Raw genomic sequence first — 27,788 nt, 5'->3', positions numbered from 1 at the left:
ACAGTGGAGGAGACAGAGGCCCAGAGGGGTCAGGTAACTCATCCAAGGTTAAAAAGTGGGGATGTGGAATTTAAACCCAGGTGTTGTGGAATCAGAGTTCACATTCTTGTTGACTCTGCTATGCTGCCTTTCAAAGCAAAATCTAAGTTGGCTTCTCACATCTCAAAGATTCCTTCACCCCTTCACTGCATGTTTGAAAGCCATTGTACCTTGAGATCTTACTATATAACGACACTGGGCTAAACTCTTTATTCATCTAATCAATCTTAATAAAGTGCCAGCTATGTGCTAGACAGAGTCCTAGATGCTGAGAATACAGGGGTGAACAAAACACACAGTTTTCCTACCCTAATTATAATTGAGTGGGGATACATAAGATATACAAAGAAGCTGAAGAATAATAGAATAGAATATCAGACATCGATAAATGTCATTTGTCTCACTCAGTATTTACCCCATCTTTAATAAGCAAGTATTGTTATGCCCATTTTATAAATGCAGAAACTGAGGCTCAGAGCGATTTGTAAATAGATCCGAAGTTACACAGCTACCAACTTTGAACTTGGACTTGATTCAAATCCAGATTTCTCCAACTTTGAAGCTGAAGTTCTTAGCCATCATACACTCAGGCCATCGTCAAAGAAGGAAATACTACTTTCATTTATCTTTGCCCCCTCCCTCTTTTCTTCCAGCATCCCTGCTGAAAAAAGAGGTGGGGGGGGGAACAGAAGCTGAGGGCTGGGCGGACGATACTCCGGAGCCACCTCCTGAGGTCACCTGGCCATTCTCCTGTCCTGGGGAAGGGCTATCCTCATACGTACAGACTACCTTGTCTCATTCTGAATGAGAAAGTCATGCAGAACTAAATCAATCAGAGGTCTCTTTGACATTAGAACTTCTTTTGTTTATTTTTCTCTCCACCTCTTGTGCTGACAAATGTGTTCATGTAAAGACAGAAAAAAAAACAGCCGAGCAATTTGTCACGGGAATATCTTCCCTCCTGGCCTTCATAATGAATTGTACTGGTTAAAGTTAATCAATCATTCCCATAACTGTTCCTGTAGATGCTTCTTTTTTTAAAGGGCCCCCAGACTGGTCGCTTGAATGTACTGTTTCCAGGGACTCTGTGTGCACATGGGTAAACCCAAGTGCTCCTTGAGGGGGAAGAGAATCACAGTGAGTAGGAGTCCATGTCAGGCACCAAGCTGGCTGCTGTGGATGCATTACCCCATCTCCTCCCAGCAATCCTCCCACATCCTGGGAGTCTGGAGTTTCCTCCCTTTTACAGGTGATCTTACAGGGAGGCAATCAGGGGAGGTCTGTAGGCTAAGGGGACTCAACGTCTAGGGAGCAGAGCTGCGATACAAACCCAAGCTTGCGTCTCCAGAGCGTCCACTTTGCCCTTCTGCATTCTAGTGAATAGGATAACCCTGGCCCCTAAAGATGCATTGCATGTCCTTACCAGATGTTCCCAAGTTTATTCTCAAGAGCATAAACATGTGTTGCTGTTCTCTGAATCCCCAAATCTTAATTTCTGCCATCTGGCTTTGTCCCTGTGAAATGGGGACCTAACAACTCATCTTCTCATGCGAGGCATTAAAACCACAGATTCCATAATCCCAGAGGCCCTCCCAAGCTCCCCTGAGTCTTCATATCGCAAAGCTTCACATGTTCCCTGAATAGGAGGTAGTGAGAAAATGGTAAAGACTTGAAAAAATTCGACCATAGGACATATATTAATTTCTTGTGATGCTGATGCTATGGGAGAAATATTGAGTAGCTGAGCTCTGAAACCAGCAAGCATTTAAAAGAATTGAAATTATTTGTGTTTAGCACTTTCATTACTTGTCCTCAATCTCACCGTTGCCAAAGCGGTTTGAAGAGGACTTGGATGTTGTTTCCGTGTATTTACTCATGTTCCACTGGGTTAAATATTGCCCTGGTATCCATTCCTGATTCGCACAGCAAGCCAAAGCAAAGGAGCCCAGATGAACTGTCACACATCCCCACTTAATGTGGTTTTAATTCTGAGACAAATAGGATCACAGTGAATTTCAGTGAACTGTCCGGATTCTTTTATTTGAGTTTGCTGGGATGATTGGTGTGTGGAATCAGAGGGCTGTGGGTTGAAGTTCGGCAACTGTTTCATTAGGCAAAAATTCCGGTTGCCGTAGTGCTCATTGTAACAGAGTCTGAATTGCATGTCCCATTATCTGTACTAATGAAGGACAGGAACACCACCAATAGATGTCAGCTTGAGACGGGTCACAGGCTTCCTTGGAGCCCGTGGTTCTTAAATCTCCATCTCTACCACATCTAAAATTTAGCAAAAATAACATCATCTTATTTTCTCATGATACCTCCATTCCTAGGAACTCTTACCCGTTTTCATGAAATCAACTGTAGGAATATTGTAGAAGAAACTGAAATTATAGATGAGGGACTGGACTCCTTGATTTTTGAGGTTCTTTTAGGTTCCAAAATTCTGGGCTCATCTAAGCTCTCAATAGCTCAGTTAGCTCGGAAGATATGGCCCAATTCTTTTTCTTTTTCCCTTCCCCCCACCCATCCCCCCGGTAACCATAAGTTCATTCTCTAAGTCTGCAAGTCTGTTTCTGTTTTGTAAATAAGTTCACTTGTATCATTTCTTTTTAGATTCCGCATATAAGGGATATCATATGATATTTCTCTTTCTCTGTCTGACTTACTTCACTCAGTATGACAATCTCTAGGTCCATCCACGTTGCTGCAAATGGCATTATTTTGTCCTTTCTTATGGCCGAGTAGTATTCCATTGTGGATCTGTACCACATCTTCTTCATCCATTCCTCTGCTGATGGACATTTAGGTTGCTTCCATGTCTTGGCTATTGTAAATCGTGCTGCAATGAGCAGTGGGGTGCACGGATCCTTTCAGGCCATCGTTTTCTCTGGATATATGCCCAGGAGTAGGATTGCAGGGTCAAGATATGGCCCAATTATTGGCATAAGTCCAGAATTACCTATATTTATTAATTCAGCAATTAGATACTATTTGCTCACTCTGGGGTAGGCACTGAAGACATAGAGATGAAAAAGCTTGGACGGTCCCTGCCCTCCAGGAGCACTCTATCTAGTGAAAGAGATGGTCGTGATGACTCCAACAGAATGTCTCATCATCACCTCAGCTTTCTGTATTGCCTGCTGGAATATAAACCTCCTTAAAGGCAAGATTACTTCCTATAAACAGATCTGTCCCCCAAACCCAGAATAGGGCTTGGCACTTAGAAGACATTCAAACAATATCAATCAGATTAATAAATTTTAGGATGAATAGCATTAAGGAGATGTGATTAAAATATGGTAGGGAGAGTAGACAATTTCCTTTCTTGTTTTGAACTGTGTTTCTATTTTTTTAACCTTTTATTTTATATTGGAGTATAGCCGATTAACAATGTTTTTTCAGGTACCCAGCAAAGCGACTCAGCCGTACATATACATGTATCCATTCTCCCCCAAACTCCTCTCCCATCCAGGCTGCCATATAACACTGAGCAGAGTTCCCTGTGCTATACAGTAGGTCCTTGTTGGTTATCCCTGTTAAATATAGCAGTGTGTACATGTCAATCCCATACTCCCTGACTATCCCTTCCCACCACCCCTCCCCCCAGTACATATATACAATGGAATATTACTCACCCATTAAAAAGAATGAAATAATGCCATTTGCAGCAACATGGATGGATCTAGAGATTGTCATACTGAGTGAAGTGTCAGAGAAAGAGAAATATCATATGATATCGCTTACATGCAGAATCTAAAAAGAAATGATACAAATGAACTTATTTACAAAACAGAAACAGACTCACAGACTTAGTGAACCGTGTCTCTTTCAATGCAGCTGCAGTAGGACCTTAAACAGTACCATAAGATTGGTCTTTAATCCCCATTTTCCCATGAGGAGACTCAAAGAGGGGCAGGAATTTGCTGAAGGTCATACAACTAAGTAAATGACCTAAATGAAAATCTAAATATCTGATACATACCTAAGTGAAACTTGACTTCAAGCCTGTGTGCTTCTACTGGACTCTTCACCATAACTTGTCCTAACCACGTAATGAAAATCTTAAGCACTAGGTCCTTTAAATAAGTCACCCTACCTGATTGCTAAAGGAACCTGCAAGGTGGGTTTTGGTCCTCTTCCCATCCTAATCACTTTTCTTCAGCTCACCAAGGATTGGCAATGACCTTGTGTTATTGCCCTTCTATAGATTAGAAAACCAAAGGTGAGCAGTGAGTAAATGTCAGATATGTCAGTAAATGTCAGAACATTGGTCTTTCTGTTTCCAGACCACACACACTCCACAGCACTTTCACACCATGTGGGTGTCTTCAGAATCCAATCACGTGTTTACTCGTTAAATGTACAGACAGCTGGACAGTGGCTAACTTTCAGTTGCATTGCCCACACCTATACCTGTACAGTTACCTTTTTGTTTTGTTTTGTTTTAATCTTAACTTCTGACACACTGTTTTATTTTATTTTTTAACTTTTTATTTTGTATTAGAGTACAGTTGATTAACAATGTTGTGTTAGTTTCAGATGTACAACAAAGTGATTCAATTATACATATACATGTATCTATTCTTTTTCAAATTCTTTTCCCAATTAGATTGTTACAGAATATTGAGCAGAGCTCCCTGTGCTATGCAGTAGGTCCTTGTTGGTTATCCATTTTAAACATAACAGTGTGTATATGTCAGTCTCAAACTCCCTAACTATCCCTCCTCCCCCCGTTCCCCGCTGGTAACCATAAGTTTGTTCTCTAAGTCTGTGAGTCTGTTTCTGTTTGTAAATAAATCCATTTGTATCATTTCTTAGCTTCTGCATATAAGCGACATCATATGATATTTCTCTTTCTCTGTCTGACTTACTTCACTCAGTATGACAATCTCTAGGTCCACCCCATGTTGCTGAAGATGGCATTATTTCATTCTTTTTTAATGGCTGAGTAATATTCCATTGTGTGTATATATATATATATATATACCACATCCATTCTTCTGTTGATGGACATTTAGGTTGTTTCCATGTCTTGGCTATTGTAAACAGTGCTGCTATGAACACTGGGGTGCATGTATCCTTTTGGACCATGCTTTTCTCCAGGTATATGCCCAGGAGTGGGGTTGCAGGATCATATGGTAGTGTACAGCTCCATTTTTGGACCTGGCTGTAGGGCTTCACTTTTTTTTTTTTTTTTTTAATGGTGAGATGGAACACATCAGACTTGAATCAGCTCTTAAAGTTTGGTCATTAGCACACTTTGTCCTTCAGAATGAGGAGTACAGCAGCAAAACTCAAGCACGTGAGAACAGAAAAGCATTCGTTCCTCGCTCTGAGTCTCCCCTGTCCCTTGGTGAGGTAGAGGACCAAGTTTCTGAATGACTGGGGAAAACTGTATAAGTAATTGATAACCAGAAAAACACTACTTGTAATTCTATGCTTGACAGTGAAGATAATGCCTTATCTTGGCAGTTTTCATTAGGGTCTCCTGCCATCAGCCCCTCCTGATACAGGTCACAAATACTGGCAATCTAGACCCTCTTCCGGCCCCACTCTCCTAAGCGGGCAACGTCAATGGGAGAAATGCCTGCTGTAACTAGACTATGTCATACTGTTATAGCCTGTGGGGCAGATATAATAACAGAAAGCAGGAAACTTCCTTTCCTCCATTCACTCCATCGTCTAATTTACAAAATGGGTGCATGACGTACGTCATGCCACACAAATGCCATGGTCATGTTGTAGGAGATGATTAGGGCTGGGATCTGCCCTCCACTGTGCTCAAATATTCTGTGACTTTGAGACGTCACCTCCTTCTTCTGGACCTCGGTTTCTCCATTAAAAACAAACATATGAACAAGCAACAACAGTAAGACAGTCAAGATGATTTAACTTGAGAATCAGCAAGTTCTCTCTGAATTCTCATATTCCATGATGCTATTTTAGAATTTTCAGGGATATTTTAAGTCCATCAAGAATTATACAGGTTCCATACGTATGTGTTAGTATATGGTATTTGTTTTTCTCCTTCTGACTTAATTCACTTTGTATGAAGTGAAGTTAAGACTCTAGGTCCATCCACCTCACTACAAATAACTCAGTTTTGTTTCTTTTTATGACGGAGTAATATTCCATTGTATATATGTGCCACATCTTCTTTATCCATTCATGTGTCGATGGACACTTAGGTTGCTTCCATGTCCTGGCTATTGTAAATAGTGCTGCAGTGAACATTGTGGTACATGACTCTTTTTGAATTATGGTTTTCTCAGGGTATACACATATGGAATCTAAAAAAAAAAATGGTTCTGATGAAGCTAGGGGCAGGACAGGAATAAAGACACAGATGTAGAGAATGGACTTGAGGACACGGGGAGGGGGCAGGGTAAGCTGGGACGAAGTGAGAGAGTAACATTGACATATATACTACCAAATGTAAAATGGATGGCTAGTGGGAAGCAGCCGCATAGCACAAGAAGATCAGCTCATTGCTTTGCAACCACCTAGAGGGGTGGGATAGGGATGGTGGGAGGCAGACGCAAGAGGGAGGGAATATGTGGATATATGTATACATACAGCTGATTCACCTTGTTATACAGCAGAAACTAACACAACATTGTAAAGCAATTATACTCCAATAAAGATGTTTAAAAAAAAAGAATTATACAGGGCATCACATCCATTCTTCGGGAGATGCAGGTCCCACGTGAAACTCACATTTTCTAGTCATCAGGCTTGGGAAGAGAAATATCATTATTTCACAATGTCCCTCAAAGAACAGAGCTGCCAAACTGTGTCATTGTGTGGACTCCCCGCAGTGATACCCTCATGTGGTTTCTCACCGGTTTCCTCACAGGGTTAAGACAGAGGAGGTTCTTGTGCACACACAATTGAACAGGGGAAAGGTAAACACCCAAGCTACTTGAATTTAGAAGCACCTTTGTTTTGTCCTCACTTGAATTTAATTTCCAAATCACAATATTACAGATTTAAATAGAAGGTCCAGAGGTGCCAGGGAAGAGTAAAAATAGAAGCTAGAATGACAGAGGGGACCATCCTCCAGTAAGTGGTATCTGACTTATTAACAGACGAAACAGAAACGAAAATTGATTTATAAATGATCTTGGGGAGGTAAAGGCTGCTGCCTACATTTTAAAGTTAATGTGCAATTATATATGAAATTCTTAATTACACTTGTAATCCTTAATTACACAAGCAGTATAGGAATACATTTCCCTTTTCAAAAATTAAAACACTGTAGATAGGGCTTCCCTGGTGGTGCAGTGGTTAAGAATCTGCCTGCCAATGCAGGGGACACGGGTTCGAGCCCTGGTCCAGGAAGATCCCACATGCCACGGAACAACTAAGCCCGTGCGCCACAACTACCGAGGCTGCATGCAACAACTACTGAAGCCCGCGTGCCTAGAGCGCATGCTCTGCAGCAAGAGAAGCCACCGCAATGAGAAGCCGGCACCCCAACAAAGAGTAGACCCCCTGCTCGCCACGACTAGAGAAAGCCCACGCGCAACAACGAACACCCAATGCAGCCATAAATAAATAAATAAATAAATAAAAACATTGCAGATAAGCTGATGTCCTCACTGATCAGACCTCACCTTCTCCATCCTGAGTTCCTGTTTGATGCATATCCTGTAAGAACATTTTCCTTGATTTTACATAATTTTGATATATATTGATAGATCCATAAAATTATATCATCTAGTAGTACATTAATTGTTATTGATTTTAATAGCACATATAATTTTATTCTACAACTTGTCACTCAATGAAATGACTTGAGTTTCCACTCACGTTCCTATATACATTTATGTTGTTTCAAGTTTTTCACTTTAAACACGACTGCAGTGAGCATTTCTGTACCTGCCCCTTTGGGTACATATGGGTCATGGGTGAATTGTTCTTCAAAAGCAGCTGTATCATTTTATAGTTCTACCGTTTCCTGTTTAAGTGTCAACACTTTATATTATTTCCAAACTCTCTTGATTTTGCCACTCTATGGGTGAAAAATGGTGTCTTATTGTTTTAACTTGTATTTCTTTATGAGAGAGTTGAGTATCTTTTCATTGTATATTTTCTGTTATTTACTGTATATATTATATGATCACTTTTCTATTGGGTTATTTGCATTGATTTTTAGGAATTGATTTTTAGGAATACTGATTTTTTCCAATATTTGTTACAGATGTATTCTCCCAAGTTGCAGACACCATGCCCCTTCCCCCCTTAAGATATTTGTGTGTGTTTCCTAAGAATAACGATATTCTTTTATGTAACCACAGTCCCGATAATTAAATTCAAGAAATTTTACATTGAGGCTATAATTTTATCTAGTCTAACCACTCACATTCCAATTATTTACTTGTCCCAATAATATTCTTAATAACCTTCTTTATTCTTTTTTTTTTTTTTTTGCGGTACGTGGGTCTCTCACTATTGTGAGAGGACCTGCTTGCCCTTTTCTCATACCTACTGAGAAAAATACTAGCCTGTATCCACCCAACTGCCTGCTTCTTCCAGTCCAATACCTTGGCTTCTGAGTACTGTTGGAGAAAATTGAATAACCATGCAGATTAGGGTCATTATAGATGTGTGACCTCTGAGCTCAACAAGGCCTTCCACATTGCTTGGAAATACTTTCTTATTTCTCAAGTCAGCTTTCATTTACATTTTTTCTCAGTAAACTCTCCTGACACCTCCTAGCCACCCCACCACTCATCTTCCACCCACCTTCTCTTCCCCTGATATTCATGTACACACTGCCCATCGGGAAAGTAGAAGTTGTCAGACTAGACTTCTTGGAGCTCAGTATTTTGGAAATCTGTTTTATTGTCCGGGGTTTTAGTTTTGATGGTGTCTTTTTAGTACTCATATAAATTCTTACTGTAGGTTTCTGGAAGGAAAACCTAATACAGTAAGTCCCCTACATATGAACCTTCAAGTTGCAAACTTTCAAAGATGCAAATGTGCATCTAGTTCCAGCAAGGAACCAGAACCTGTGCCATCCACGTCAGGCGTGAGTGACATCACAGCTCGCCCTCCGTCTCCTGTTGCTGACGATCCTTCAGCTCTACCATCTCCCACCTCCTCTCCCTCCTCCAGTCAGTAACTCTTCTTTCCTGTTCACTCGATGCCAGCCCCTGGATGCCAGCTGTTGTACTGTACTACTGTACTTTTCAAGGTACTGTACTGAAAGAGTCAGTGTTTTCTTTACTTTTTATTTGTTTTTTAATGTATTATTTGTGTGAAAAGTATTATAAACCAATTACAGTACAGTACTATATAGCCAGTTGTGTTAACTGGGTACCTAAGCTAACTTTGTTGGACTTAAAAATACATTGGACTTACGAATGTGCTCTGGGAATGCAACTCGTTCATATGTGGGGGACTTAATGTACCTGTTCCAACTTTCCTAGTTTTCCTTTAATCAAAAAACAAAAACAGGGCTTCCCTGGTGGTGCAGTGGTTGAGAGTCCGCCTGCCGATGCAGGGGACATGGGTTCGTGCCCCGGTCCGGGAAGATCCCACATGCCACGGAACGGCTGGGTCCGTGAGCCATGGCCGCTGAGTCTGCGCATCCGGAGCCTGTGCTCTGCAACGAGAGAGGCCACAACAGTGAGAGGCCTGCGTACTGCAAAAAACAAACAAACAAACAAACAAAAAAACCCAATCCCTCCCCTCCACTACCATAACAACAACAACAAAAATACCTTCAAAGATAATGGAAAAAGTCAAAGTAGTACACAGGCAGAGAAATTAGTTTCCTAGAAGGAAAATCAGCTGGCTCAGACTTTTCCTTCACAATATTAAATTCCAGAAGATAATGAGAGTTTTTTGCAGAACATTTTTGGGGAAAAGAAATCTAAATACAATAATTTTTTAATGAGAGAAGGCAAAGAATGACATCATAGATAAACACATGACCATACATCCCATCACTCAGATACCTTTCTTGCAAAAACTACTCAAAATTTTCCTGTGGACAGACATAAATTAAATACATGAGTGGAGAAGTTGAAGCTTAAAAGGAAGTGGGGGGGCTTCCCTGGTGGCGCAGTGGTTGAGAGTCTGCCTGCCGATGCAGGGGACACAGGTTCGTGCCCCCGTCTGGGAGGATCCCACATGCCGCAGAGCGGCTGGGCCCATGAGCCGTGGCCGCTGGGTCTGCGCGTCCGGAGCCTGTGCTCCGCAACGGGAGAGGCCACAACAGTGAGAGGCCCGCGTACCGCAAAAAAAAAAAAAAAAAAAAAAAAAGGAAAAAAGAAAGTGGAAGAAAGCTTGCAATTCCATTTAATGATAGAATGGATTATATCTATAGTGTTCGCAAATACATTATAGTTAGAAAATTGAAGGAAAAAGCCAAAAAGTTTCTTGTAAAGATTTAGAAGAGAAATAACAACAATCATGTGAAGCTCATCTAACTCTTAAGTCTATGTAGACCTCACCACAACTGCCCATTCCCCAGGAGCTGGACCCGATCGACATGAACAGACCACTCAGCTATGTCTGTACTAGGTGATTCTGCTTCACTGGCCACAGGTAGGCATCTGACTCAAGCTAAGTCATTAATCATCCCTACCAAGAGTCTGAATCTTGTACCGAGAGACGCAGCACCTGAGCACCTTTAAACGGAGCTATGTTAGAGTCCTCCAGAGTGAAGGCTCGTGAAGCCCTCCAACTAGGACCACTGAATCTGCCCTGGTCCCTGTCCATCTCAAGGCATGGCCATAGCAACAAATGTCCTCTTTAAGTTAAGCTAGCCATGGTCCATCTCTGCTATTGTTGACCAAACGAAGCTTAACTAATGCAGAAGTTGCTGTGAGCAGTGGAGATTTTCAATTATCAGGATTTTAAAAGGAGTGTGGTGAGGAGAGAAGTGAGGATGTGCTTGAGACAGGCTGGGACCTGGGACCTGGGACCCTTTGCTGCAGTGCTTGCTACCTGGACACACATCTCCTTGAGAAACAAAATACAAAGAAACTATAAGGGACTTAAAATAACTGCATGCATGCACGGTTGGGGCGAATTACGGACAACAAGATACAAAAAGACCAAAAACCCAAGTGCCATTTCTGAAGAGCGGGAACAAAAGCAGGGTACGGCGCATGTCCCCGGCACACGACACCACCTAAAGGGTGGGCAAAACACCTAAGCCACCCCTCCAGCCCGACCCCTGGACACACCCCTACCCTCACCCCATATAAGGAGCAAGCTCGCGCCCCCCCCCCTCAGCTAGTGAGCAAGGGAACCTGGTGTTTGTTCTCGCTCCCCTCTGCTGCAGCAGGGGTCCCAATAAAGCCTTGCCTGAATTTCTTTTCTGGCCTCTGATCAATTTCTATTTATTGAGGAGGCCAAGAACTCTGGTCAGTAACATGCTCACCTTCCTATCCTTGTCTGGGAAGGTGGCAATCTTTTCCATGAAATAGTGACATAATTAGTGAAACTGTTGCCTATTTGCTCTTGGGACTTGATTCAACAGTAATTTCATAGGATTTTAGCATGTTTCAGTTACTTCTTTAGACTTTATGGTACAAGATGAGAGATACAAACTCCAGTCCAAGATAGCCATTCTAAAAATTGATAGAGAATAGCATAAAGTATGTGACTCTGTGAAACAAGGCCTTTTATGGACATCACCAGAAATCTGAGGCAGCTGAGGATCAAATAATCATATACCTTGCAAACTGCAGCAGTCAACTTGGCCGGTTCATCATAAAGCTAAAGTTAGTGTCCTGATCAGAAAATGGTAGAGTTACGGCACTTAGGAGATGTCATGTCTGGGAGAGGCCAGAGGAGTCTGGGCATCCTGGGATTTCCCGTTGCCTCGTTTGTTCCTCTAAATCACCTTCAAAAGAAAATGAGTGGAAGGGGATTTCCCTGGTGGTCCAGTGGTTAAGACTGCTTCCAATGCAGGGGGTGTGGGTTCGATCCCTGGTCAGGGAGCTAAGATCCCACATGCCTCGCGGCCAAAAAAACCCAAAACATAAAACAGAAGCAATAATGTAACAAATTCAATAAAGACTTTAAAAATGGTCCACATCAAAAAAATCTTAAAAAAAAAAAAAAAAAGAAAGAAAATGAGTAGAAGAAGGGATAATCCCCAAAGACTGTGAGCCTGGAAAAGAGAGGGTCAACATCGTGTTAGATTTCCTTGCCAGATGGGACTTCAGCTCACCTCCCATAGGGGAAAAGGAATTTGGTGAATCACACGAAGTACAGCCCTATTTGCATGTATGAGGGAAAAGGATGTGTGCATATATGTTTGCACACGCGTGTAAGCCTGTATGCTGGGAAGTCAAGGGGAAGAATGTAGTGAACATCTATTGCTTGATTCGCTCACCTTCTCTTATTTTTCTGGAAAAGGACTTTGTTCTCCTCCATCTACATGGAGAAGAGGAAGCCGTGTTTACACGATATTGCCCTGTCTCCTGGCTACCTAACTCAAGCTCTATTGGATTCAAGCTGAATCAAAGTCCTTTCTCACAAATTTCAAATTCGAATTAAGATATCGAAATATCAGCCTGTCTGCTCTCTGTGTCTGGATGACACATTCTGGAGCCATTACCAGTGACTGAATTCCTTCATGTGAACTAGAGAAAGAAAGCTGGACTGCAGGGCAAGCGAAGTATCAAAAATGCATGCTGAGCAGAACACATAAGAAAGATCTGCCTGAATCTTTAACGCTGCTCCAGTGTGTCTGCGAAAGCTGACTGCATACTTGACTGGGATTTAGGATTTCCTTGATTTGCATAATTCCTCTAAATTCTTCATATAACATACTTAGTAGTAGTAGGCACCCTTTGGCTTAAGGTTTCTATTTCTAGCAACCAAGAGAATTTTAATAGCCATGATCATATATAGAATTTACATTTTTTAACTTTATCTTACATGTATCACCCTTCTCTCAAGTTTCATCAACAACTTTAACGAAATTTTATCACAGCTCTTATGACAGTGAACAGTAATTATTTTGCACATAGACCACCCACTATACTATGAATTCATGAAGAGTCAGGATGGTGTGTGTTCGTCTCTTTTTTTTTTTTTTTTTTTGAAGTACGCGGGCCTCTCACTGTTGTGGCCTCTCCCGTTGCGGAGCACAGGCTCCGGACGCGCAGGCTCAGCGGCCATGGCTCACAGGCCCAGCCGCTCCGCGGCATGTGGCATCCTCCCGGACCAGGGCACGAACCCGTGTCCCCTGCATCGGCAGGCGGATTCTCAACCACTGCGCCACCAGGGAAGCCCTGTTATTCATCTCTTGATCCCCAGACTATCAAGGGCTAAGTTGTCTCACTGAGCACCTAAAACCAGGTGGCAGTGTCTGCAGTGGGAACAGAATTTCCTGCCTTGGCTACTGCTTCCGAGGGAAGCTCCTGACTCACCTGAGAGTCATGATGTGTCCTTGTCACCCCAGCACAAGAAGGCCAGGAGATTGAGATAATGGGAACAAGTGGAAAATTTCTAGGGGAATCACAAGCTCCAGCACGTCTAGAGCTGTACTGCCCAGTATCCCAACCAGTAGCCCCACGTGGCTCATTGAACACTTGAAACGTGGCCAGTCCGGAGTGAGATGTGCTGTTAGCATAGCATACACACTGGCTTGTGAAGACACAGTAGGAGAAATACAATATAAAGTATCCCGTTAATAATGTTTACACTGATTACATGATCTATACTATATTGCTTTATATAAAATATGTCATTAAAATTAATTTCACCTGTTTCTTTGTACCTTTTTTTCCAAATTCTGTTTTTTTATTGAGGTATAATTAACATATAGCATTATATTGGTTTTAGGTATGCTACATAATGATTCAATATTTCCATGTATTATGAAATGATCATCGCAATAAGTCTAATTAACATCCGTCACCACACATAGTTATAATCTTCTTCTTGTGATAAGAACTTCTAAGGTCTATTCTCTGAAACAACTTTCAAATAGGCAATACAGTATCATTAACTAGAGTCACATGCTGTGCGTTGCATCCCCTGGACTTACTTTATAACTGAAAGTTTGCACGTCCTGACCCCCTTTACCCATTTCACACCTCCCCCCGACTCCTGACCTCTGACAGCCAACAATCTGTTCTCTGTATCTTCCAGTTTGTTTTTTTCTCTTTGTACCTTTTTAACATAGCTACTAGAAAACAAAACGACACATGTGGCTCTCCCTGCATTTCTGCTGGACCGTGCTGTAGACTTTCTTTGACTGAGGATAGAGAACAGGGAAAAAGGAGGAGACGCAGGAGGGGGGAGAGGAAGGTGAAGGAAGAGGAATTGTCTTTTTTCCGTGAGGAACTTTGCTTCAAAGTTAACATTCATTGAACACTTACTATGCTGTAGGCACCAAGCAGAGAACTTTTACATGTAATATTTCATTTAATCTTCACAACAACCGTATAAGGTTTCTATTACAACGATCCCCACGTTATTGATGAGGAAACTTAGGAAGTGCAAGTAATTGGCCCAAGGTCCTATAGAGAGGGAAATGGTAGAGCTGGGGTGTGCACAGGAGCCACACCCACACTCTCATCCTTTATTCTTCATCCTCTGTCCTCTGTGTAGTCCAAGCTAGAAGCTCTGTGTATGTTCTTGCTGACTTCTCCCAGAATCTCTGGGCCAAAGCTGCATTGTGTAATTTTCTTTAGGAGAGAGTTCACTGTTTTTTCCTTGAGCAAACATAAGAGGAGTCCTGGTGGATTCAGTGATTCTGGATATCCGATCTCAAACCCAGCCTCCCTGGGACCATCACCACCCTGCATCCCTTCATGGTAGAGATGGGAGACGCCGGATTCTCTGAAACCCTGGCTCAAGAAAATTGGATGGGACCTAATCAGCTGAAAAAACAAGGCTGCAAATTGATCCTGACATGGGAAGTCATCAAGTACCTGCAACGAAATTTCCAAGCTGTCAAAACTGTTCAATATGCATTCACTTAGAGCGTGCGAGATTAAGAATTCCAATTCTCCACCAGACACCAGTGATGAGCGGAGAAAATGAATGGGGCATTATGAATCTAATCTTCTGATGCTAATTATCCCTGGAATAGCACAGGACACAAACACCATCTTCCCCTGTAGCAGCCTTGAGAGTGCAATTGGATTTCCATCTGGTTCTTTGTAACCAGGGACCCCACCACTTGGAAGATGAGCTACAGTGCTTACTTAACACAGCAGGGATCCAGTCCTGATGATGGCTGTGCACCTTCTGGCCTCTCTTGGCACCAGACAGCAATGCTGGGTCCTTTCAAGTCAGGCGATGGCACCAGGGCTCCCTGGAGTTTCTCAGTCCAGGTCTGACTACAGGGCTGAATGCAGGACACACACCCCAGGAGCTCTGGTGTATCAGTGTCCTAGGGCTGTCATAACAAAGTACCACAGACTGGGTGGCTTAAACAACAGAAATGTATTGTATCCCAGTTCTGGAGGCTAAAAGCCCAAAATCAAGGTCTTGGCGGTGTTGGTTCCTTTTGAGGGTTGTCATGGAGAATCTGTTCCATGCCTCTCCTCTAGCTTTTTCTGGTTTGTTGACAATCGTTGGGGCTCCTTAGCTTGTAGAATCATCATCCCAATCTCCACTCTTGTGTTCACACAGAGTTCTCCCTGTGTGTGTTTGTCTCTGTGTCCAACTTCCTTCTTTTCATAAGAACACAAGCCATACTGGATTAGGGTCCACCCTGATGACCTCGTCTTTACTGGATCATCTACAAAGACCTTGTTTCCAAATAAAAGTCACATTGACAGGTGCTGGGGTTAGGACTTCAGCATCTTTGGAGGAGACGCAATTCAGTCCACAGCACCTGGGATGGCCGGTGTTCCCTAGGAGGACAATCCTGTCCCTAAACAACGGTCCAGCTGGGAGGCAAAGTCATCTGTCCACTTGACTATTCCCTGCCACAGACATGGTTTTTCCCTGGGACCCTTGCTGTGGTGGCTGGGGACAGGCAGTGCCCTGTTCTCTCTTGAGCCCCTGGAGCCCTTGGGAGAAAAAGTTCCAGAACCATGACTGTCTTGCTCTGTGCCACCTCGGGCACCCAAGGGTGGGGTGGGTGGGGGCAGAATGTACCTGTCTCTGTCTTTATTCTTCGCCTGCACCTGTAACAGGCAGTGTGTCACCTAGATCCATATTCAGGTCTAGGCTCTGCCATTTACCCTCCGTGTGACCTTGGAATGTTCTTGGACCTTGTTCAGCCTCATTCTTCTCATCTGTCAGTAGGGAACAGGATGCTCACTTCCTGCCACACGTGCTGAGGAGGCGGTTTGGGTAAGGCACGGAACACAGGGTCTGGCGCAGAGCTGGTGGGTAATAAACAGTAGCTTCCATCACTAAGCCTCGCTTAGGCAGAGCCTGACTTGGGAGGGAAGCAGCTCCCACCCTCTGAGAGGCCACCCAGCAGATGTCATTCTGAGGACCAGCATTTCCAGCAACCATTTCTTCTGACTAACCACATGCGTGCCTGGCTTCACACACTCTTGAAGATTCTCACTGTACAGCCTATCGGCATTTGAGTCCCAGAGACAAATGCTGGGCTCAGCAGCCCTGGAGTTGGGAGCAAGATGCAGAGAGGGAGAGAAAATGCATGTTAATGAAGGAGACTGGAAGACTAATAAGAATTCCATTCGTGAGGATCTACCAGAAAAACAACACCCTTTGACCAATCTCCCAGGGCCCAATTAGACCACTGCTTTGGCAAACTTGATTTTGAGAGGTGAGTATTCTTTCATCTGTGTCTTAGAGAAGAAAGGAGAAAAAGAGGGAGAGGGAAGGAAAAGAAGAGAAGAGAGGAGAGGAGAGGGTAGGAGGAGAGGGGAGGGGAAGGGCGGGGAGAGGGACAGAGAAGGGGAGAGGGAGAGGAAGCAATTGAGAAAAATCTATGCTCCTCTTCCTAGAGTACACGTTCATCTGCTCTGATGAACTCTTTCTCAAAAGACTGATGCACGAGTTACTCGGACCCCTCTGGCTCCAGGGATGGGTCAGCTAAAGGCACATGCTCATTGCTTCCACAATGCTCCATGGGTCGCCTTGGAAGTCTGTGCCATTCTTGTCTATTCATGCGCCTGCCATGAATATCCGGTGACCTCCTGGTGGCAGAGACTCTGCCTTATTCGCCTTGGACTCTCAGGGACACGGTAGGTGCTCAGAAGGTTTGTAAAACAAGGCAACGCAGTTGAGTTTTACAACGCAGATGAGATGCGTCCACTACCACACACATACGAGGAGGAAAAGAACGGTCAGCAAAGATGCTGTCCCCCCAAATCCTTGATGCCAGCCTGCATTTTGTCAACAGTTGGGATCCATATCAGGCCAGGAGTCCTTGGAGGGGTGTCATCGTCTCTCCTTCCTGCTGGCTTCACGCCTGGTGTAGGGTGGACCAGGCTGGCAAGACGGAGGGCTCTCCTTCTGGGAGCTGCTGTGTCCTCTCACTGTTGCCCTGCTAAAGAGGTATTGCATGAATGAAGTCACCTTCTGTCCTTCTCTGGGACTTAGTGTTTCCATCTCCAAGACAGGAGTGGGTGGACTAGACGACCTCTAGGTGTCCTTTCACTATCAGCGCGTCTCTCTACCAACCACCAAGGCAGGTTGCATTGTGCACAAAAGTTACCCAACTGAGGAAGCAGGTCACTCTGGGAAACCAGCGTGCACTTCATGTGCCAGGCTTTGCTCCATGGCTGAGGCCACACCCACAGGAGAACATAGGCACCTGTTCCTCCTTTGTCTGCCCAGAAGGGTTACCCTTTTCTAATCCAACTGCCCAGGAGGGGCTATTTTCTGATTTGTCCATGAAAGGGAGTCTTTCTTCTAATTCAAAAAGAAGTACTGGGACTTCCCTGGTGGTCCAGTGGTTAAGACTCCATGCTTCCACTGCAAGAGGTACGGGTTCTATCCCTGGTCGGAAAACTAAGATCCCACATGCTGTGTGGTGCAGCAAAAAAAAAAAAAAAAAAAAAAAAAAAAAAAAAAAAAAGATAATAGATTGAAATGTCAAAACATAGCGGAAATTAAAAAAAAAAAAAGAAGTACTGTGTGGGCTAACATCCACCCTACAACCAACTGCAACAAGAATGACCCAGTAATTTTCATCCAAGTGTGGGAACAGGAAGCTCATCTTAGGCTTCAGTTTTCTAGATCTTTTCCAGAATGTTCTGTGAAGCCAGGCTTTGAGGTTATGCTCCAAAAGGTACTTTCCTTTCCTTGAATCTTCATGATGCAGTGATGGGGGGAGGGTGGCTTCCCATTGATGTCCATTATTAACACCTTCCTTATGTGTTAGAGCCCCAGGCTTACCGCGCTGGCCCACGCCATGCCTCTTTGAACTTACGTGACGGTTAATTCTGTGTGTCAACTTGGCTAGGTCACCATTTCCAGATATTTGCCCAAACACTGATTCAGACACTGCTGTGAATGCATTTTTTAAGATAAGATTAACATTTAAATCAGTGGACTTTGAGTAGAACACATTAGCCTCCATAATGTGGTGGGGGGGCCTCATCTGATCCGTTGAAGGCCTCAAGAGAAAAAAGATGGACTCCCCCAAAGAAGAGAGAATTCTGCCTCCAGACTGCCTTGTGGGCTCAGGCGGAAGCATCAACAGCTCCCTGAGTCTATACCTTATTTCCAGGCTGTCTCCCTCTCTGACTTGGTCCTAGTTTTGTGCCCCCTGTGAAATCTAGGTCTTCAGGAAAGGGTGTGCTAGGAGAGTGAATGAAAGAATTTTTCTGGGTTTCCAACCAAATACGTCTCTCCATATCTGTTGAGGATGCCAACAGGAAAACAAGTCTGGGTGGAAGGGCTCGAAGCTAGGTAGCGACAGGCAAGCCTGTGGGTGATAAAAAGTCTGACCCCTGGGACAGAAGAGGGTAAGCTGCCCTCGCCATCCAACTCAGCACCTGCTGACCCAGGTGAGCCACCCAAGCCCTCTATTCGCATCCTAAGGTCCAGGGCACTGCCCTCCAGATTCCACTCCAAATGAGCCTGGTTTAGGGCATTATACTTACTGAAAAATTGACGAGTCATATATCTCAGACGTTGGACCCATTTCCTGAAGGGCCTACTCTAGTTACAGAATCCTACCTTCAAGCCCATTCTACCAAGGAGAATTCATAACCAGTGACATCCGAAGGGAAAATCGCCTGCCAGGAGAAGGCAGGACAGTGCCTGAGAGTGGACAAGAAGTTCCTCGAGGGGAGATGTTGGATCTATTGGCCTCAAGATCTCCAGGACCCAGCACAGGACCTGATACAAAGGAACAAACCTCTGCTCAGCCGAAGGCCAGAACAGAGCCCGGAGGAAAAGCCTGGAACACGCAGGATGCAAAAAGGAAACTGCAGGAAAAGGAAGGCATCTGGAAGCTTGGAATGGGCACAGGATTAGGACTTTTCGGTTTATAAAAAGTACTTTCTGTTACCCTCCATCAGCTCTTTCTGAAGCCACGAGGATTAGGGGTACACATGTCTCAATCCCCATGTGATAGACAGAATCTCAGGAAAGTCTATCGACTTGCCCACCCAGTCAGAGCCGGAGCTTGAACTTGAACCATCTCCTTCCAAATTCCAAGCCCTGTGGAGGGAGGAAGGTCCTAAGAAAGGAACTGGGGTGTTCTTTTCTTTTTTAAGATTTTTTTTTTTGATGTGGACCATTTTTTAAGTCTTTATTGAATTTGTTACAATATTGCTTCTGGTCTATGCCTTGGTATTTTTGGCTGTGAGACATGTGGGATCTTAGCTCCCCGACCAGTGATTGAACCCACACCCCCTGCACTGGAAGGCAGAGTCTTAACCACTGGACCGCCAGAGAAGTCCTTGGTGTGTTCTTGATGAGATGACTCATTCCCTTCATAATAATTGGCCTGGGGCAGAACTGGATGAAAGCTACCTCCAGGCTAATTATTTTTCCCACCAAAGAAAAGCCTCTATCCACAGATGCAGTCTAGTCCCCCTCATTCTGACACCGATTCCCATGCGGAAGGACACGAGAACAGCTCAGCTCAGACCAGTCCCACTCTGTAGCCTTGCTTCTAGCAGCTAAAATTATCATCTTTGTGCATCAATTCGTATCAGGTTTGCAAATTTACCAGCGGCACTCCGATTTGCAAAGAAAACATAACTTCTTCATTTTCCACGATGGATGTAAGGAAATTCAATCTGATCTAATAATGTAAAACAGTCTCTTTAGAGAACTCAGCTTCTTTTGGATAAACGTTTTGTACTTTTTAATCCCTTTTCACCTCGCTTATCTCCAAGAGGGCATCTGGAGGTGTTGATACAAGAGAGCTGGTCTGTGTGACCTAAAGGTGACGAGAAAGACCTCGGATCCACACGGGCCACAGGCCCACGGTCCCTTCCGGCTCCTGTAGTCTGTATGAGGATGCCGCTGTCCACCTGATCGACAGGAGCCCTGCTGGCACCAGAGGCTGAAGACTGCCCTCCTTGGTTCTGTCTGGGCTCGGCAGTCCTGCTATCTGGAGTCCAAGTCAATCCTCTCTAGGACCGCGTGTCCCCTGAGGTCTAGCTGTGCTGCATGGCCAGTTCTTGGTCGGGATGATCTGCCATCTGGCCCGCAGCTACAGTGTCCCTCACCACAAGGCAGCAACACCCGTCTCCCCGAGTCAACCTCCCAGCCAACGCCATCAATCCCTGTGATCTTCTAGGGGGACCAGGAAAAAGGGGACAATGTCCTCGCCCTCCCGCCCCAGCCCCAGGAGCTGAGGAAGCCTCTGGAGGCTTAGCTGGGAGGTTCCTCACTTCAGCTGGGAGAGGGTCAGAACACACCTCTTTCCCTACTTACTCACCTGCTTCTGACAGCCTCCTTCCTCCCGCAGTTTTTTTGAGGCCAGAAGGGGTGGGCTTTCCCCTTCCTTCTTCCCTGATAGAGACATCCCCTATCCTGTACTTTTAGGAGGCATCTGTCGTCCCCTTTCCTGGCACTTTGGTGGTGGAATGGCTGCCAGGAAACGTCACGTTTGGGTGAGAAGGACGAAAAACCGTCTGGTACTTTTGAAAGATGACCTCAGTACACAAGAACACCAGTTCCTCTGGCCAAGCTTCCAGACTGGGCAGAAAACCACTCTTCTGGCCACGCGTGCTCTTAACACCTCAAAGATAGGCAAGCAGAAGGGAAGGGAAATTACTTAGACCCGAAAGAGAACCGATGTTTTATAGCAAGGTGAACATTTATTCCAACACAGAGCAAAAAGCTACACTTTCAAATTGGTCAGGGGAGCCTCATGGCTGAAGTCCAAGCACTGAGCCCCTAAAGACACAGACTGACCTTGAAAAATGTTCATTTTATAGGAATATTTTGCTAGTAGCATTCGGGGCAAAATGCTCAATATCTGGCAATATCTGAGGTGTCCAGCCCAAACGTTTGACATGGCAGCCTCATTTGCCAGGGTCGTGCCTCTGGGTCCCATATGGAATGAGAGGACTCTGGTTCCAGGACCACAGGCTGGCTCCCTGGGGTAGGCCAGCTGCAGCAGAAGTCTGAGCTTTTGGTGTTAACGGGAGGCAATATGAGTGAGTGAGTGTGGCTGACTCAACACTGTAAGTTATCCCTTTGGAAAAACATGCATCCTAAAACTCACATTCTACCAATGTAAGAACCATGGTTCATAACCCTCCTGAATCTGCCAACAAATCAACAAAATGTGTGTGTGTGTGTGTGTGTGTGTGTGTGTGTGTGTGTGTGTGTGTAAGTGAGAGATGAGGGGCGTATAATTGATTTGTTTTGTTTTTTCCAAACATTCAAAGGGGTATCAGACCTGTATCAGCGTCCGACGGAATGAATTTACTGCAGGAACTTGGTTACACTGGTGAAATGTGGAGAGGAGGAAACAGCAAATAATAGGAATTCATGAAATAGAGGACGAAATCTGTAAGAGAATCAGCAAAGCAAAATAATGGTTCTTTGAAAACGTTAATAAAATCGATATCTTTCTATGGGGGCTTTTAAATGTGTCCACAAATTCTCTGACAATCTTCTCAAAAGTGGACCCTAATCCTGCTCTCCTTGTGGGTGGGCTGTACCTCTTAACTCTCTTCCAATGAGAGGAGTAAGTGGAACTGATGATGTGTGATTTCAAGACTTTGCTGTCACTTGGATCCCCATCTCTGGGGGAGGCCACCTACTATGTTGTGAAGACACTCCAGCAGCCATAGAGAGAGATTCACATGGTGAAGAACAGAGGCCTTGAGGAATCCGAACCGCCTGCCAACAACCAGCAATGACACGCCAAGCATGTGACTTAGCTAACGGGGAAGGAGACCCTTCAGGTCCATTCCCAGATGAGTGCAGTCTCAGACGGCACCTTGACTGCAACCTCGAGGGAGACTCTGAGCCAGACAGCCAGCTAAGTCATCCCCAGGACCCACTCCCTCACACAAGTTGTGTGAGATAATAAATGCTTCTAGTTTGAAGCTACTGAGACTTAGGGTAATTTGTTATGCAGCAAGACATAACGAATACACCCGTTACTCCCAAAGGAAAGCTAATCAAGGAAAAAAAGAGAGAAGGCACAGGTCAATATCAGGAATAAAAGAGAGGATATCACAAAAGACCTAACAAACATTAAAAAGTTGTAAAAGTTATTTGCAGAATCTTGTGGTCATAATTTAAAATTTTAAAAATAAAAAATTCTTAGAAAAACACAATTCACCCAAACTGAACCAAAAGAAATGGAAGACTTACAGAAAGAAAATTCCAAGCCTGGGTCCAAAGAATGCCAACTCGTTTCATGAGGCCAGTAAAACTGTGATAGAAAACCTGAGAAGGACATTACAAGAAAAATCAAATATAAGCCAAACTCTTTACGAATATAGATGCAAAAATCCTAAATAAAATATAGCAGTTCAAATCCAGTGATATATGAATTTTTTTTTTATTTTAGCAATGTATGGTTGCTTTAACATTCAAAAATTAATTATTATAATTCACCACTTTAATGGAGAAATAGGAGAGAGGTCATATGATCATTTCAAATACGCACAGAAAAAGTATTTGGTGAAATTCAGTATCTGCTTCTGTTAGAAACAGTTAGAAAGCTAGGGATAGAAGAGGATTCCTTAATCTGACGAAAGGTGCCTACAAAAAGCCTGCTGCCGCCAGTACACTTATGGAGCCCCTGAGGCTGATAACGTATCAGAGTTTCTTGCTACCCTCAGTTTACTCAACACTTCACAGGGGATTCTAAACCACTGCTAAAATAAGAAGATAAAGGAATTAGAGATGAAGGGGAAAATTATGTTTAGTCAGATGGCCTGGTCACATGAGAAAAATCCAGAGAATATGGACATTTTCCTCGAATTGGTAAGTGCACTGAGCATACAAGCTCCCTGTTGCCTGTACCCCAGACCCAGGCTTCCAGAGCAGTTTCTTTCTGGAGCCTTGCCAGTCATCAGTGTGAGGAGAAGGAGCTGATGAACCATGATCTGACTCTGAAATCTTTTGCCCGATGTAACCCGCATTACCTGTGTCACATGTCGTTGGCCAAAGCACGTGACACAGCCACTCTACAGGGTAGGGCACGTCATCCTCCTGCAGGGAAGGGCATGGGAGAGGGGAAGTGATGCTACAACCTGTCCTAAGAGTAAGGGGCAAAGGTGTGGAGGACAGAGAAAGAAGCAGGGAGAGATACAGGTATGATGGCAGGTGACAAGACACCAGGATTACAGGAGAAAAGTAGCCAGTGAAAACTTCCTGGGGCAGAGTTGCCAAAAGAACAGGTAGGTCTCATCCTCATCTTTATACAGTAAGTCCCCTACATACGAACGGGTTCCGTTCCGAGAGCGCAATCATAAGTCCACTTTGTTCGTAAGTCCAGCAAACTCACCCTAGGTACCCAACTAACACAATTAGCTATATCATACTGTACTGTAATAGGTTTATAATACTTTTCACACAAATGATACCTAAAAAACAAACACACAAAAAGTAAAGAAAACATTTTTAATCTTACAGTACAGTACCTTGAAAAGTACGGTAGTACCAGCTGTTTTACTCTTGTTTCCGGACATCCTAGGCTTGAAATAAAGATACTGTACTACTGTGCTCTACACAGTACTGGACAGTAAAGTACACAAAACCACAACCACTTGTAGAGGATGCATGCACGTGATAATGTACACCAGACACATGAACTAACTTTTGTGATTGGACATGCAAAAGCAAGTTCCCATCTTTGAAAGTTCACAACTTGAAGGTTCGTATGTAGGGGGCTTACTGTACTTGTTTGCTTTGGTATAACATGAACTCCTATTTCACGAACATCTGATAAAGTCCATCACGTACATAAACGCTCCGCAACAAGAGAAGCCACCACAATGAGAAGCCCATGCATTGCAAGGAAGAGTAGCCCCTGCTCGCCGCAACTAGAGACAGACTGTGCACAGCAACGAAGACCCAACACAGCCAAAAATAAAATAAATTTTTAAAAATAAATAAATTAATTAAAAAACATAAAACAAAAACTTAAATAAAAAACTTAAGGAAATTAAATTTTGCACGTGGCCAAACATGTGCTGTGTGCCAGCACATTGGACGTTGCGTATCGTATGCACCCTTCTGTCTACGTATAGACAGAGCCTTAGAACAAGTAAACACCAGGTCTTCATCTATCAGCATTCAGTCCATGTGCTGGTTTGGGTTTCCTCAAAGACAGACTTTACGTTGAGGGTGTGAGTGCAGATAGTTTATTTAGGAGGTGATTCCAGGATGCAGTCATAGGAGGGAGGAAGTGAGATAGGGGAGAAAAAGTAACCAGTAAACAGTGTGTTAGCGTGCAAAAACCCGACTGGGATAAGGAGAAAACTGGATATTAATCCTAACCCAGAGCCATAGAGCCAATGTAAAATACTTGTGTCAGAGTATTGCCAGAAGGGGCAAGGGAGCTGGGGTATACCCCAGTTGCCTTCAGTCATTCGTTAAGGGCTCCTTGAAGCAAGGCACTAATTCTCCAGTACTTCCAGCTTGTCCCAGGCTCTGCCATCTACAAAAGCCCTCAGGCAGAGGGATGCAGAGACTGGCAGATGGAAATCAGCCCTACTAGACCATAATGCCCAGAGCTGAAGAGACACAGGTGGGGCTCTGACAGCCACCTCTGCTTCCATTACATCTCCTGTCTTCCAAACCATCCCTGTTTGTCTGTTCCTTTATGTTCTAGCATTTCTTGCTGACTTCTATGCAGATTTTGATGAGGGATAGGGGGTCTCCTGTCCTCTGCTCTGCACTACCCTGTTTTAAGAACCGACATCAAATGTTTACCCACCAGTAGGGTCTGAAGCGGATGCAACAGAATGACCAGGACAAAGGCTTAAAGTGATCAAAGTGTTTTCCATCCCGATCCACAATGAAGAAGCAGCCTCCGAAATTAGCCCCATGGTAGAACAAGCGTCAGCCAGCCGGCTGCTTCATTCTGCCAGCGTAGGCTCCACCCTTATTCTGAGACACTCGCTCCCTCCTGGAGAAGAGCCCCCATGTGCTCTCTCGAAAAGCCTCACCAGGGACCTTCAGCTGTAAATAAAGCCGTGGCTGAACCAAGCCCCGCTCAGAAAAGCAAGTATCTAAGCAGATCTGCATGGCACTGTCTTCCCAGCAGGGAAACGCTGCCACGGTGCCCATCACACCCTTCCTTAATTATCTCAGCATAGCACAGAAGCTAGAAAGCCCCCATCATTAACTTTTATGGAGGATGTTTTCCAAGAGGATGCCTATGTCCCACCCCACTCTTCAGAACTGGCAAGTGATATACCCAGAGCTTGCAAAGAGTTTGAAAAGTTGAAGGTGGCCACGATCCATCTAAGACAGTTATTCTCAACCAATGGTGTTTTTTTGTTGTTGTTGGTTTTTCTTTTGGGCCGCTCCGTGCTGCATGTGAGATCTTGATTCCCCAACCAGGGATCGAACCCGTGCCCTCTGCAGTGGAAGCACAGAGTCTTAACCACTGGACCACCAGGAAGTCCTCAACCAGGGGTGTTTTTGCTCTCCCCTTCCACCAGGAGACACTTGCAACGTCTGGAGAAATGTATGAGAGTGTGCAGGTGCTAGCTGGCATCTAGTGGGTAGAAGCCATGAAAGCTGCTGAGTATTTTACAAGGACAGGACACCCTCCCACAATAAAGAATTATCTTGCCTAAAATACCAGTGGTGTTGAGGTTGAGAAACCCTGTTCTAAGGAGATAATTCTGCTGGACCCTTAGACACCCCCTTGCAATCGTATTTCATCCCTTCAACCCTGACTCTGCCCCTCGCAGACTTCCTGTTTTGCTAATTAAGCTCTAAACAAGACCTCCTTCCACTCCCCAACCCTGTTATGGTCTCAGAATTCTCTCCTCAACTCAGCAGCTGGTCCCTTTCATCATTCTAGTCTCAGAATTTCTCTCGCAATGTCCCCTCCCCAAATCTCTTACATGTCAAAGTTCCTCTTCCAGCAACCATCTACTTTTCTTCATTCTAAGCCCAGAATGTCCCCATCTCTGCTGTGAGCCCATCATCCCCCACACAAGCCTTTCTTGGTTCTTGGATCCCAATGAAGAGGAACTTCTATGATGCCCTCCCAGCTCTGAAACAGCAGCTCTGGAGCCAACCCTGCCCAGGGAGCAGACATCCGAGTGTCTGGCTAAGAAGATTCTAGGATTCGGGTTCTGACAGCTGGAGCTCTTATTTCGGGTGCCCATGCTACCCGGTAATGGTGAGATGGAGGCCTCTCTGTGTGCTGGCTGCGATAGCAGACAGGCTCCCTGCTGTAGTAGCCAGACCTCCCTCAAGCAGAGTCTTCTTTGGGCCTGGGGTTAGGATGAACAACCTGAAAGCTTGAGCACTGAAGGTCCAGGGATGGTTGGCTTGGGACTGTCCTGGTTTTAAAAATGAAAGTCCTCCTGGGCTTCCCTGGTGGCGCAGTGGTTGAGAGTCCGCCTGCCGATGCATGGGATGCGGGTTCGTGCCCTGGTCCGGGAAGATCCCACATGCCGCGGAGCGGCTGGGCCCGTGAGCCATGGCCGCTGAGCCTGCGCGTCCGGAGCCAGGAGGGCAGAGCAGAGCTGCGGCCTCACTCTCCACTTGGGCTCATTTGGGACAGGGGGGTTCTCCCTGATGCTTCTTGGGTTTAGGTCTGGAAGTCTGTCTCAGAAACTCAGACTTGATAGTTTCACGCCATGTAGTTAGGTTCAACAGACCTCCTCGGAGCATTGCAATATACTTCCTACTCCTTGCCATGGGGACAGAAGACATGAGACCACGGCTCCTGCACCGGAGGACCTCTGGGTCTAGTGATGTGTGGAAAGACAGACAAAGTGCAGAGTGGCAAGAGCTATGACAGAGGCCAGGGCTGGGAAGGAAATGGAGAAGGCGGTCAGGGAAGGCTTCCTGAAGGTGTCAGCACCACAGAGTGCAGGCCGAAAGGACAGAGAAGCTTTGCCAGGCAGCAAGGGAGGATTAAGGAAATATTTTCCAATTGAATGAAATAACAAGAAAATAAATACATTGAGAAGCCTTGGCAATGCTTATAGACTTAGATGGAGTGGAGAGAAATGCAATTCTCTCTGATCATGGAATGAAAGCATATCTGTATACTTATAAGGTAGGCTTACCATTTTTGAAGACGTATCTCCACCTATTGCCCCGTTTTTCATTTTCATAACCCCCGCTTGAGGGTAGAGACAGAGACTGTTATTCCAATTTACACTGGGGGAAGTTGGTCCCACAGAGATAAGCAGTTTGTGCAACTCACATGTCTA

The 27,788-nt window shown here is 44.5% G+C and overlaps 1 protein-coding gene across 6 annotated transcripts in view; it reads right to left on the bottom strand.

Moving 5' to 3' along the window:
• Nucleotides 1-6,334: 6,334 nt before the first annotated feature.
• Nucleotides 6,335-27,788, bottom strand: part of MTHFS (methenyltetrahydrofolate synthetase) — a 271,461-nt gene continuing 250,007 nt past the window's right edge. For 3 of the 6 annotated variants that reach the window (XM_067698745.1, XM_067698756.1, XM_067698758.1), the window contains one exon: nt 6,335-9,652. In XM_067698745.1, the coding sequence (XP_067554846.1) occupies nt 9,488-9,652 (165 nt within the window). In that variant the 3' untranslated portion in view covers nt 6,335-9,487. Of the gene's footprint in view, nt 9,653-13,383; nt 16,603-20,851; nt 21,155-21,820; nt 21,932-22,746; nt 22,822-27,788 lie in introns of those variants that run through there. The other 3 variants (XR_010932846.1, XR_010932849.1, XM_067698744.1) reach the window with 3 other exon arrangements.

This window comes from Pseudorca crassidens, chromosome 1 (genome assembly GCF_039906515.1).
Source record: "Pseudorca crassidens isolate mPseCra1 chromosome 1, mPseCra1.hap1, whole genome shotgun sequence".
Lineage (NCBI taxonomy): Eukaryota > Metazoa > Chordata > Mammalia > Artiodactyla > Delphinidae > Pseudorca > Pseudorca crassidens.
The sequence above is the reverse complement of the archived record's forward strand: the minus strand, read 5'-3'. Positions and strand labels throughout refer to the sequence as shown.